We start from the raw sequence: 13,628 nt of genomic DNA, 5'->3' as shown, positions 1-13,628 counted from the left end.
CTTGTGTGAAGGAACCCACATATTAAGGAGCTATTAATCAAGTGAATATGTCCCATATACTGAACAAGATGGAGATTCTATAGAGAAAAAAAAAAAAAGATGTTAGCATGTACCTTAAAAAAGGTAGGCTCAAGAGGTTCAAACTTTTAAGGCGGCAGAGGCACAATGTTTCCAAAGTACTGCCTTGGAAACATTTATTGTAACATTTAAGCAGTTTTCACTTGATAATAAATTTAATTTTAGTTACCATTAAATATAATATTTTGTATATGTAAATATTCAATACATGACAGTTCAAATTTCATACACTTGCAGAGAAGAAAATCTATGTATGTGTATATCTTGGGCTCGCAGTGGAAGAAATTTACCTAATTTTAAGTAAATATTTTTCTAAACTTCATTCTAACTTGCAAGCTACAATTTAGATTCCTGGCTCAAAGATGTTGGTGGAAAGCAAAATGTTTGCTTTTTCAATGTTCTAGTCTGCACCAAAAGCAGTTATTGTGTTCCGTTTTGGTCCACACCATACAAAAAAAGATGTGGACAGGCTGGAGAGGGTCCAGAGAAGGGCCACCAGGATGAACAAAGGACTGGGAAGCCTGCCATAGGAGGAAAGGCTGAGAGAATTGGGTTTGTTCAGCCTTGAGAAACAAAGGCTGAGGGGTGACCTCATCACCATGTTCCGGTACGTAAAGGGTGGCTACACAGAAGATGGAGACTCCCTTTTTACAGGGAGACACATGGAAAAGACAAGGGGTAACGGGTGCAAGTTACTCCTGGGGAGATTCCGATTGGACTGTAGAGGAAAACTTTTCACAGTGAGAACAATCAGCCATTGGAATAATCTCCCCAGGGAAGTGGTGGATTCCCCAACTTTGGACAATTTTAAGGTTCAGCTGGACGGGGTGCTGAGCCATCTTGTCTAGATGGTGCTTTTGTCTAGACAGAACTTTTATCTAGATGGAGCTTTTGCCAAGAAAGGTTGGACCAGATGATTCTTGAGGTCCCTTCCAACCTGGTATTCTACAATTGTATGAAAAGAAGGTTACTTCCAAAAAAGAATTCTATCCTCTTTCTCCTGAAACAGAGATTTGTGTTTCTTGTGCCAATTTACTAAATGCTAATAACTAGCACAAGCTGTTCAGAAGACACTGTTTCAGCTGCTTTCACTTGACCATTAACTGTTCTGTGTTAATTTTTTTTCCAAATTCTAACTCTGGCTCCCACCTACAAATGTGTGTGTGGGGGGGAGTTCTGAAGTATATTTCCATTCCTTGGGATTCCCAGCTCCTTTAGTGCCTAGTTCTTTATCTTACCGTTGGCGTCAACTTCTGGAGCTTGTAGTTTCAAAGAGGAATTTGTTTAAATAAAACAAAAAATAGAGCAATTGCTACAGCACTTACAGTGGGAGCACAGGAAAGAGCACAGGAATGGCGGTTTTGCTCAATCATTCAATGGAATAGAAAAAGTCATTTCATGCTGACAATAACCTGTGTTGTCCATAGATGTGATAAAGAAAATGTAAGCAGATGGGACACATCTGTTAATTATAAACATTCCTTCATTAGTGTCATCAGACTTCTTTCTAAGGTATGTTTCTGTTTAGAACATAAGCTAATGAGGACATGAATTCATAAACATACAATCTAGCCAATGACCTTATTAATTGGACACTAGTTACAACAACAAAACCAAACTTGTATGATGCTGCGTTTGTGTTCTTGAGTCCTTTTGTTTGACTTTAACTTGAAATGATATCACTGAAAATACCCATAATTTGTTGTCAAATTATCTGACAAGCCTGCAATCATAGCTCATGCACTAGGGTGCATGGGTGCTTAGCAGGATCAGGAAAATTGTTTTTCTTGCAAAGCACTGCACTATGGAATAGGTAAACAGCTTTCTGTCTTCCCTTTCCCAAAAGAGTAAATACTGATCACAGCATCATGAAACAGATTTCATGGCTCAGTGGTCTAATTTGGGCAGGTAACCTGTGAATTGTGGTTCCCTCATCACCCTTTCAATTGCAAAAACTTCCATAATACTCCATAGATTAATAGACTTCATATTCCATAGGGAATAAGAGTGAGATAGACTTAAAAAGAAAAAAAAAAAAAAAAAAAAAAAAAGGAGGGAAATAAAATATGATGTATGGGTTTCACTTCAGACTGCTTCAAGGCCTGGGCATTATTAAACTAAGAACATCTATGCCATTTGCAGCAACCACTCAGCAAAGACAAGGAGACTAAAGTAACCAATCAGCTCACAATTATTCATTTGATTTAAGGAACCTAAGTCCCTCACAGTTGAACAGACTGTGAAAAGTAAAATATTTCTTCACCAGAAAAACGTATACTACTAAACTTGAAGTCTTTTGTGGCGTACAAGTTGAGAGGTACTATATAAAAGAGACAGAAGTAAACATAGAAGTAAAATTCTGCCACCTCTGGAAACAGTCAGAAACATCACTGAATTCGGTGGTTTTGTGATTTAACCCTGGCAATTCATCTATACTTCAGACTAACAATTTCGATCGGAAAAAAAATGACAGGTACTGGAAATCATTTGGGAGCAAATTATCTCATGATATTTTGGAACTCCCCAATCCAAACAGATTAGGCCTCCTGATACGACTTATGTTGCAGAAATGCTGAGAAGCCCTTGACAAAATCACACAACTGTATTTATTTATTTACTATGGTTTGCTCTTAAGGATTTATAAATTTAAGGAAACAAACCATCAAAAGGATGGTAAAAAGGGCTTAATATTACTGGTGAACAAACTAGGCATATCAGAGAGATTGCACGACTCATTCGTAGCACGACTAAAACCCGAATCCCTATTACCTGAGCACTATGTCTCCAGAGAATGGTGTTCATTTTATTCTGGCTGTAGTGTCTTTTATTAAGATGTTTTGTAGTTGAACATCAGTTCTACTGCTACCAGGAATGAAAGGATCTTTCGTGTCCATTTAACCAGTCATATGATGTGGAAGATGGCATGTTTTCTGACAGCTATTACAAATAGCAGCATTGTACTCGTGGTACTCTGGCAGCATCATGAGATGTTATAAGCAGGCGTATACAAAATTCCTCAACATCACACCGTGAAACCAGATGGTCTCAGTCGGTTGATGGAGAACTGCAAGGCCTGGGGATCTGTTACCCAATAGTGACCTAGTACACTAAAATACAACTAACCCTGTTGGGAACCGTATTTCATAGCCTTGCTTTGCAGCATCCCACATGTGGAGCTGTCTGATCAGCCTTACTCTAAGTTGCAGCAGACATCTGTGGAAACTGGCAAACAAGTACAAAAATAAATCCAAGCTATCCAGGAGATCCTGTCAGCTTTTAAAATGTTCTTACACAAAGGCACACCTGGAATTTGCACAACCTTGGGCTGATTACCAGAGGGACCTGTGGTTGTATGGGCAGGATAAATAAGCAGTGGCCCTGCAGGAAGATGAAATTCCTCGACAAGTCAATCTGTCACTACTTTCTTATCCTTCATATAGAGAAAAAAAAAATCTCATAATCATGTATAAACAAGGAATCACTTAATTAAGGTCTGCAAAGAAATTCTGGAATCACTATTGCTGTTTAGAAGAATGATTTTATATTACATAAAATCTAGAAAGATATTTAATTTCTAAAATAAACAAATTACATTCCAGCCATGCAGAGAATTTATGCATGTCCTAAATTCTGTGCAAAAAAGTTAAAGCTGAAATTATACTGTCCTGAAATCTGTGGAGAAACTGAATGGAATCAGGATTTCCCTATACAGAATTCTACCTTCAATTTTACAAAAGACCATTATGCAGAAGTTCAAAGGTCCTAGAAAGGTTATCATTGATGAAATAACCCATTATTTTCCCATACGTGCTAAACTCTTTTCATGACTGGAAAAATCATTCTTTCAAAAAAATCTCAGTGGCTTAGGAAAGAGAGGAGTCTAATACTACCAATTCACCACTGTAATGCTGGCTTTAAAGGGTTGGAGCATTAGAGAAATATCAGCCTTATATCAGCACAGAGGTGGAAAATACCCATGCAAACCTAAATAAAAACAAAGGAGATTTCCATTGCCTTCTACTGTATCTGATCAGGCTCTTTCTGAATAGACATAACAGTTCATCATTCATATAAATATGGGTCTTTGCTTTTCAAATGCTTTTACTTATTTGTGTGCTAGTTTTCTTACAACTACTGAGGTGTTTAACCTGTCACACTTAAATGAATAATTTCTGAAATGTTTGACGAAATTTTGCACCAAGTGCAATGTGAAAGGAAAACGATAGTAAAAGCCTGAAATTGTTGAAAGAACAAAAATAGAGAATTCAATCTCTAAGTCCCACCTGTTACTACTGCTTCAATTTCTCCTATCCCTTCTTCTCCATATACTGCAGTTTCATCTGAGTGATGTCCTTAGGCATTGGTTTAGGCATCCTTATTTCCTTCTCACTGACAATGTTCCAGTTCTAGCATGTTGTTTTTCACGTATGGAAAGCATAGGGATTTAGAGGTTAGTATATCCCTAATGCTAAGTCCAAATACAGACTATTTGCTGTAGAGAACAGACAACTCTGAAATGATGGCAGCAAGACAGCAGTTTAACTTGTACCCCCATTAGTAAAAGAGATCAAGTAAGATGCATGATTTTGATACAAGGTTACACATATGGATAAGGGAAGACTGTTTTTACTGAAAGAGGAGGAGTTGGAGACAGTCTTTAAATCAAGATTTGACACCTATCTAGAAGCTACATCACTCAATAAGTAAAAAATTATGGACTCAATGAATATAGGTAGGATTCTTTGGCTCTGTAATACAAAAGGTCAGATTTGACTGTCAGACTGGTCTTTTCCAGACTTAAAAAGTAAGAATGCAATTTTAGCTGAAAATACTAAACAGAGATAGGGGTAAGCCAAGAAAATCATTGTGCGTAATGTTGCACAGCATAGACATTATGAGAAAGTCATGCGCTCTTCCTTGGGGATTTAGCCTTTACTCACGACCGCCACATATAACAAAACCAGTACCTTTATTTTTAACAAGGCATCCCATTGAAACAAGGGAGTAAAATCTTCCAGTATCATTTTCTATAACAGAACACCTACTACACAGCAGTTCAAAGGCGCTACAAAATCTAATATTGATGAAACAGACAGCCCTATCATTTTTCATGTTTTACATTCCTTTGAGAGGGATGAATTCCCCTCCCCCCAGATCTCAGTGTATTAGGAACGAAAGAAATTACCTGTAACCAGAGTCTGTCACTTGAGTCTGTTCCACCATTGGCAGTGCACTGAAAAGTAGCAAACTGTCCTGCATTGACTTCCACACTCTGAAGACGCAAGAAATGGGGAGTTTTTGCTGTTGGAAAAAGATAAAGTATTGAAGTTATCCAAAATGGAAGTATTGGCTATGAATAATACACTGAGCAAATTAAATAGCCCTGCTTTAAAAGGTTCAAAACACTGACTACACATTAGATTTTAGGTTGGTTTACTTGTGTACGTGGGAAAGAGCAAAGAGAAGGGTGCTACTTAATTGTTCCTGCTGTGTAAATTATCTTAGCTCAGCATCCGTGTTGCAATAATACTCTATTAATAAAGATCATATTGGAAACTAATTATGTTTTGAACAAGAACCTATTAGATACTTACACTACCAACTAGACAAAACAGGAAGAAGTTGAGTGATGTTGTCAGGGAAACAGGTTTTTCTTTTTAACCAGGTGCAGTGTCTATAGAGGAGATGCTTTCGAAATGTAGCACACTGAACAGCTAAAATGCTAACATAACACTTCTGACCACCTACAGCTGTATTCTTTAAATACAATTCTTTTCAATGACACTGCAGAAAAAACCCAAAACACAATGCATTCTCCATACCAATACTTATTTTTCATTTAAGAAAGAGAATGGTCCAGGTAAAAATCGAAGCAATACAGCTACAAATAACCTAATGAATGAAATAGATAATCAAACCAGAACTATGTCCACTGAAGGAGGAAAGATAGCATGTGTATTTTTGTTTTACTGGAAAAAGTCAACCATGTGACACAAACCCCCATAAATTTGATACAGAAACTTATCCTTGAAAAGGCAGTATTCCCCAACCATTCAAATCGTACTTCTGGCAAGGGGACTTTTTGCACTGTCCATACTAGCAGATTAGCCAGGCTCTGAACATTTTTTTCAGACATGGAAATCTTAGTACTAGCAATAAACTGGCAAACTAAACATACACTTTCTAGCAGAGCATCACACTCATTTAAAGTTTTGATGACGTTTTCTTAAAAGACCTTACCACTGGGAGAAATTGCAGTTTTAAGGAATTTATAAATAACCAGCTACCAGAATTCAAGAAAAAGTTACTTAATATCCAGTGCAAGGTAGTATAAGAAGGAGGAGATGGAATAAAATAGTCCAAATTAATATCTAACTTTGGAAGGAAATCTTTTCATGATAACTGTCCCTATGGCAAATTCATTAGTTATACTGTGGTTTTTTTCTTAAACACTTCCCAGTTAGGACAACAGATTTAGGCCAAAGTCTTCTCTGCCTATCAAACTATTACTGTCTGATTATCCAGTAAAACTCTTCAATAAATTCCCCATTTCTCAGTCACTTTTTTTTTTTTACATCTGCTTTTACCCCACTTGTTTTTTTTCCTCTGTCTTCGCAAATTCTAGAAAACTAGTCTTTCTGAATTACCAGGTATGCCCTAAGTGAGGAGGGGCATTAGGTTTTAAAACCAAACACACACAAGAAAATCCCATGACATAGACAAGAAAACCCCACGCACCCACCCACCACAAGCCATCCCTTTCAATTCTATGTGCTTACAACTTGCTTTCAGCTTGGTCTTTGTCTGTACTACCTAGTACAACTGCCTAGCAAATATTTTTCCCATTTCAATTTTTGTTTAAAGACTTAATAATTCAAAAAGTTTTTTTTCTGGCAATATACAGAAAGAAGAGCATTATAAATCTTGCAGTTTTAGACACATGGTAGTTCTATTCCAATTTTCACACTTTTTCAATTTTCTTGTAGACAATGTAACTGGTTTGATGTCTTAATTTCTAACATTTTAATTACTTCAAAGAACTTTTCATTAAAGCTTTTTCATTTCAACACTGTCATGTTAGAACTCTACACACTATGGGGTGTAACTTAGTCTTCCTATTAACGAGAGCTACTTGCAGGTTTTGAGAATTGATTGGTACAAATGCACAGATCAAACCTCTCAAAATCTGTATAAGAAAAATTATTAAGCTGATAAAATGCTGTTTTAGACTTATCCTACTCGAACCAAAGATATAAATTCAAAATGCAGAAGCACAAATACTGCCTAACAACATGAGAGCCTGCTGTGTTTATTAGAACTAAGTGATTTAGAAATAATAGCTGCTGATTCTGTGTAACTGTCTCTGCATTTGAAGAAATGTCTGTGTCTTCTTGACACTAACACTAAAACCATTTTTATGAGGTGCTCTGGTACTAACCAATAAACCACTTTTTATTTTAAATCGCAGCTCTTACAAGCCGCAAAGAATGCATATAAGTACAATGCAGTATAAGAGGAAGGTGAACAGTTACACAGAAGTTAGTGCCTTTTTCCCCACTCATTCATTTGGTCAATAAGATTACCACCTACAATTCTATGTATGATCTTAATACACCTTATTTAACGAATAGCAAATATGTGGAATAATCATTTATTTAAGTAGTCTGTTCAATTACCTCTGGATTACTATATTAAAGCTTTAATTTACAACGTTTTGTTTTGACATCAATTTTTTTAAAAGAACTTAGGATAGTTTATATGTCCTAACTAACAGGACAAGGAAACATATCTGAAACATATCAAGTAAAACAGTGCAGAAATTGAGCCCTGAACCCAAAGTACAATACCTGGGGAAGTACCCTAAGTAAGCTTGCTTAGCAAAGCCTCGGCCCTCAGCCAGCTGAGTCTTCTTTCCTCTAAGCCTTGGAAAAAATAATCATATATATTCAGCTCTTGCATTGTTCATCTGCTTTCGCTAATGCCTCAGCTTGTGGCTGCACTGAATTTTTGATGGCGATAGAAAACTGGTCAACAAATCTTGATGACTTGTGCTCTGAAGGAGTCGCTAGATGGCCCAATTAGGCTCTGGGGCTTATGCCAAGCAGTGTACACAAGGTGCGTATAAGAGAAGTCTTTAAAGCCAATAAGGTGCAAGCGCTCAAATGCTAGCAATGCTTTGTACATACTCAGCCTATATTTATAGCAGTGACATTGTTTTCTGACATTTTCTGTATCTTCTGCTCCACATTTATTGAAGCACAGTGGCACATTCATTTTAGAGGGCTGGCTTTAAAATAGTGGAGAGGTACTTACTACATGGGTGTCCTAAAACTTTCACTTCATCAATAGCCACATATCCTGGGTGACCTGAAGTGACCACTTCAAAAACAACCTGAGAAGCAAAAAGAGAATTTCAGTTAGCAGCTTTGTAACACAGGAAATATAAAAATATTGTGTTATGGAAAAATACATCAACTCTTCTAACATGTTGAGAACACCTTGAAAACAAAATACAATCAAAAAAACCCTCAAAATGTGTTCTTATCATTAGAATGAACCAAAACATAAATCACATTTTTTCATGTTTATACTATTTTTGGGGATATACAAGTCTGATCATATATAGCTCACAATGAGAAATAACCAAATCCACCCAAGTATTTGGTCTGCCAAAGAAGTTACCTAATAATAATTTCATTTTTGATTCTTTGTCTTGCAGAATAAACTCCTGCTTTTATTTAAAAAAATGACAGTTCTGCAGTATACAGAGATTTGCACAGTATCAGACACAAACATATCTATTTTTATGAATGTATTTTCCATGCTCTTAATCTTCCACCAAATGTAGTGAATTAAGTAAAGCAGATCCATTTGCCACGGTTTGTTTAATGGCTATAAATAGGTCACAAAATAAATGGACCGTTCTTGTTGTTTGAATTAAGTACACTCAAAAGCAAACCTCTCCAAACTTTGGCAGCCTTAGCTTTGAACGTCCCAAGAATGTTTATGCGGAATAGAAGAAAATATGTCGGTAACATTAGCAGGTACATTTCCAAACCAAGGCTCAAGAAGTTCATGCTCAAATCCAGGTTATGATTTTTTTTTTTTTTTAATGCTTCCCTTTTGCTTGGAAAGTTAACTTTAACTGCCTCCTGTAACTAGTCTCAGAAGTACACTGAGGAAGACAAAGTTTAGAAACTATTTTTCACACATATGCTGTACTTGACCTTGGAACAGATGCAGAAGGACACAATGTAGCATATCCTTTACTGCAATTATTTCAGCAGGAAGAGTCTGATACAGAATACAAACATGTCACAAGGATAACATACAGCCCTGTAATATTATATCACAGTTTTCTGGTGCTGAATAAATACTGGCAGAGCACTGATTCTGATTTTAAAGCAAACCTTGAGATGAGCAAATTCTTCACAACTTCTTGCCTCAGCCTTCTTCCATCTTTCTCATTCCTCCATCTGTGGACACCGATCCTGTTCTCTCCCAGCTATCATGTTCCTAAATACTGTCCATTTCTCCCTCTCAATCTCACTGGAGTGAAACTGCCATAAATATGGCTTTAATTCCATATGGCTAGCAAGGAAAAAACTACTTTTCATTCTAGTTCTATCTCCTTTCCACAAAAAAATTTCAACCTACAGTGCCAATGTTGCCCCCAAGTGAACCAAGCAGCAACAAGAAAATACAAGACAGCAAGGAGAAAAGTCTGAAAGCTACCAAACAAATGTTGTAGAAAAAAAATGCTGCAAGAAACTGTGGGTGAGTCACAAGCCCCAGCCTGTGGCCTTCTAAATGCCTGATGACACACTGATGGAGCTTGAAGTTGATATTGCTGATCCACAGCAACAGAATGGACAGGGTATGGCTCCCAGCATCCAGCAGAGCATCCAGAGCAAAATTCTCTTTCCTACAAAGAAAATCTCCTGGTGGAACCAGTCTTAGGAACTATCTCGGGAAGCAGAAGTACTTAAAGAAAAAAAAAGCAGAAGCTCTTAAAGAATAATTTGCATCCAAAGACCTGAAATAGCTTTTCCAATCATAATCACTCTTACCCTCATCTTAACAGCCTTGAAATGGAAATACAGAGAGATAGGTAACACGCACAAAGTAAGCCTAAGTTTTGATGGCAACGCAAGTCCCAGAATGCAGCTCCTGTTTTCACTCACTGAACTTTGAAACAAGAACCAGCATTTGTCTTTATCAGCAAATGTGACAAACAGTTGTACATTCTCAGTTTGTGTTACGCTTTCTGAATAGAATAGCTATGCAGGCGCCCATGGAAGGAGGAGGAGACTGCTCCATTTCCTGAAAAGCTACCAAGAGTATTCAAAACAGAGAAGACCTAAAAGCAATAGCCAAGCTGCTATCAACTTTAATGACCATAAGTTTTGGTCTCTTCTGACATAAAATATGCAATTTTTAGTAAATGGAAAGAGACACTACAGCCATTAGTGACATACCATCATCAAAGAGACATTGCCTTTTACTTCATATATAAAAGAACACGACATCTATTCCAAGTACAGAAATATAATTTCTGTTCTGTTCACAGGCTGTGAAATACTAGCAACTGCTGTATCCAAATCCAGTATTTTGTTTTATTTAAATTAATAAATGAAGATTATGGACTAAAATATCTGCTTATCTAAGCATTTTCCCTTTTTACACTGAAAAAAAAGAATTTTATCCTATGCATGACATGTTTCTGAAAGTCCTAGTGAGTGTGCTGCACACTGTAAGGGGGTGCTCAGGAATGGACCCAGAAACACTTCTGGTGGCTCATTTATTCATTGAAAAGCTTATATTAGGGATGTTAAGACTATTCACAAATCTGGATCAGTTTTGCTAATAATTTCACTAGAAATGAAACCTAGAAACTTATTTCACATCCAGTTTTTTCCATCATTTCACATTTGAAAAGTTGCTTGTCTCGTAAAAGTTAACATTTTTACTCCCGCCTCCAAACTTTGCCTTTCCTCACGGCTGACGCAACCCCTGCAGGCAATATAAAAGACCCCAGTCAAAATAGAGACAACACTCCAGCAACGTCAGAGTGGGCAGCCCTTGGAGTTTTTTGGCTATTATTCCACCACCTTATCAGTCCGGAAACAACCGGTTAAAACACTGAATTCATTTGCTCAGGAAAAACTCTGCCGCACGTTGGCCTGAGAGCTGTTTTACACCACTCTCCCCCTTGCAGGCCTGCCAAACAGGAACCAGGGAAGCGGCTTAGCACTGCACTGTCCCTGATCCTCCCTGCTTCAGTGAAGAGCAAAATTAGCTTTTCATTCCTGCCACTTCCCCTTTCTACATATGAACAAAGAAAGGGGGTCTGCTCACCAACAGAAATGCTTACAGCTGAAAATGTGTGACCCGAGATAACTTGTCTGTTCCAAAGAACAATAGAAATAAACAGGTTTTGTTGCCGCACAACCTCACTCCGTAAATTCCTGCCTTTGTTGTTGCAAAATTACAATGCTTTCAGTCAAAAGGTGGATTGTACCTAATATAAACACTCTCTACTTCACACGACTTAAAAATAGCACTTTGCAAAAACAAGACAGAAAAGGAGTATTAATAAAGCTACTTAATGTCAGGCTGCAACCCTGCTCTCCGGCACCCCCAGGAAGCGGGCAGCAATGCATCACGCGCTGCCCACAGCACGCACCGCGCTCCCACCCTTGCCTGCTGTGTTTTACCCCACTGAGTGCCTTTCTTTGACTGTGTTTTACAAGGTGTTGGGAACAATCTCCCTCCAGAAAATTGGGAAAATCACAGCGATTGCTGCCTCGTCAAAGCCACGTGAAGGGAAGGAGGTTCCTGACCTGGTCCTTCCCAGGCCCTGCAGAAACCCCCCACAGCTTATTGATGTGGGCTGCCTAAAATGTGGTCAGGCCTCCCTGGCTGGGAATTCGTGTTATGCCATTTCGCTCCCCACCTCTCACTCCTACACAACTACCATTTGGCACTCACATGTGCACTCAAGCACATTAAATGACATTTTGGTGGTTGCTGCCAACCTGAGACTCCAAAGAAACCTCTTACAGGTGAGCATCACTGAAAACTGAGCATCTGACATTAAGGCTTATTAAATCCTATTCTTCTCTTTTTGTTTTTAAATCAGTTGTCTTACCTTTCTCTACTGAAGGCCCGGAAGCTTTCTTGGTTTAGGAACAAGGGATGGGAGAAAATAACAGTGCCTTGGGTCTATGACAAAAAGTGCATGCCTGCTTATTCTTGACCATTTTTATACTGGTAGGGTTTTTAAATTTAGGTATGCGGTCTGCCCTGGTGCATCTTTCTCAAAATAACTATTTCCAAATCACCCAAGCCAATGAAGAAAAGCTATTTAAGATGCCTGACACAGGGTTGTGATTCAAAATGCAATATGCATTTCAAAGTTCCTTTTGAGTTCAAAGCGCAGTTCAGGAACCGTATGCGTGCAGTTGAATGCAACACGCACAACACGTGAGAATGTAAGCCTGACCTTTACTGCACAAGCACCTTAATTCTCTGTCCGAGCTGGTGACTTAAGTACATTGCATGAGCCAAACTCCAAGCAAAGCATGTACAAAGCAGGTTATGAAACAAATGAAAGTTTAAGTCCAGATTTGAAAAGGTAAGTTGGATCTACCGCTTCTTATTCCCTAAACTCCTAATTTACAGGGGAAAGTGTCAGAACGGTAAAGGGTAAATCTCATCTCAGTGTGAAGTGATACCACGTAACTCCTTTGTGTCCTAACTAAAAAAGATCAGGAATTACTGCCAGGCTCTTATCCTATTTTCTCATTCCAGCTTCATAGGAATTTATGTTTAAAGAAGGTGCAGCGGCATAGAGAGTAGCGTTACTCTATTGGAAGCTATTTTTAATCCTTTCAATTCCATTTCTGGATTTTAAAACCACAGTGTTTGTTGTTTTATTTAATCAAGATTTGTTTCAGCTCACTGCTGCCATGCCTGACTCCCAGCAAAGTACAAAGCAAATAATTCAAAATATAAAAACTGATAGGGGGATGGCGTGTAACTTGCAATGGTGCTGTGCCAAATTGCTTGCTTGCAGGGTGAGGAGCTGAAAATACAAGCCACTCACCAGACTCAACCCTGTAGTGGCATTTCGCATATTGTAAAGTTCCCAAACTGCAATGCTTCAAAAAACATAATATATATATATAAAATGCTACTAATTGGTCTGAGAATCATTAACTAACCAGGGGGTGGGTGGGGGTATGTGTGGGGGGAAATTAGTCCCTTCTCTTCCCAAACTGACAAAACAAGAAAAAAAACCCCTGAAATCAACAGATTTTCCTCCTGCTAAAAGATACAATGAGGAAAAAATCAAAACTTCAAAGAAAATAAAAACTAACCCCAAAAAACCCTTCCACCCTCTCCCCGCTAGAGGAGCAGCCTTTTCAGGACTTACTTGTATGTCAAAGCATCAATTTTAGAGACTCTCAACCTATTGAGACTGCTCCCCAAGAATCTAAAACCAAGCTCTCCACTACCCATAGAAATCAGCATAGCATTTAATCCTC

The 13,628-nt window shown here is 38.0% G+C and overlaps 1 protein-coding gene across 10 annotated transcripts in view; it reads right to left on the bottom strand.

The window, feature by feature from the left end:
* Window positions 1-13,628, bottom strand: part of PTPRM (protein tyrosine phosphatase receptor type M) — a 502,968-nt gene that overhangs the window by 316,469 nt on the left and 172,871 nt on the right. For all 10 annotated transcript variants that reach the window (XM_054814410.1, XM_054814411.1, XM_054814416.1 and 7 more), the window contains 2 exons: window positions 8,392-8,470; window positions 5,264-5,379 (listed from right to left, as the gene is read on the bottom strand). In XM_054814410.1, the coding sequence (XP_054670385.1) occupies window positions 5,264-5,379; window positions 8,392-8,470 (195 nt within the window). The remainder of the gene's footprint in view (window positions 1-5,263; window positions 5,380-8,391; window positions 8,471-13,628) is intronic.

The sequence above is a fragment of the Grus americana genome, chromosome 2 (genome assembly GCF_028858705.1).
Source record: "Grus americana isolate bGruAme1 chromosome 2, bGruAme1.mat, whole genome shotgun sequence".
NCBI classification, from domain to species: domain Eukaryota; kingdom Metazoa; phylum Chordata; class Aves; order Gruiformes; family Gruidae; genus Grus; species Grus americana.
Note: the sequence above shows the minus strand (reverse complement) of the source record. Positions and strands in the feature narration are given on the sequence as shown.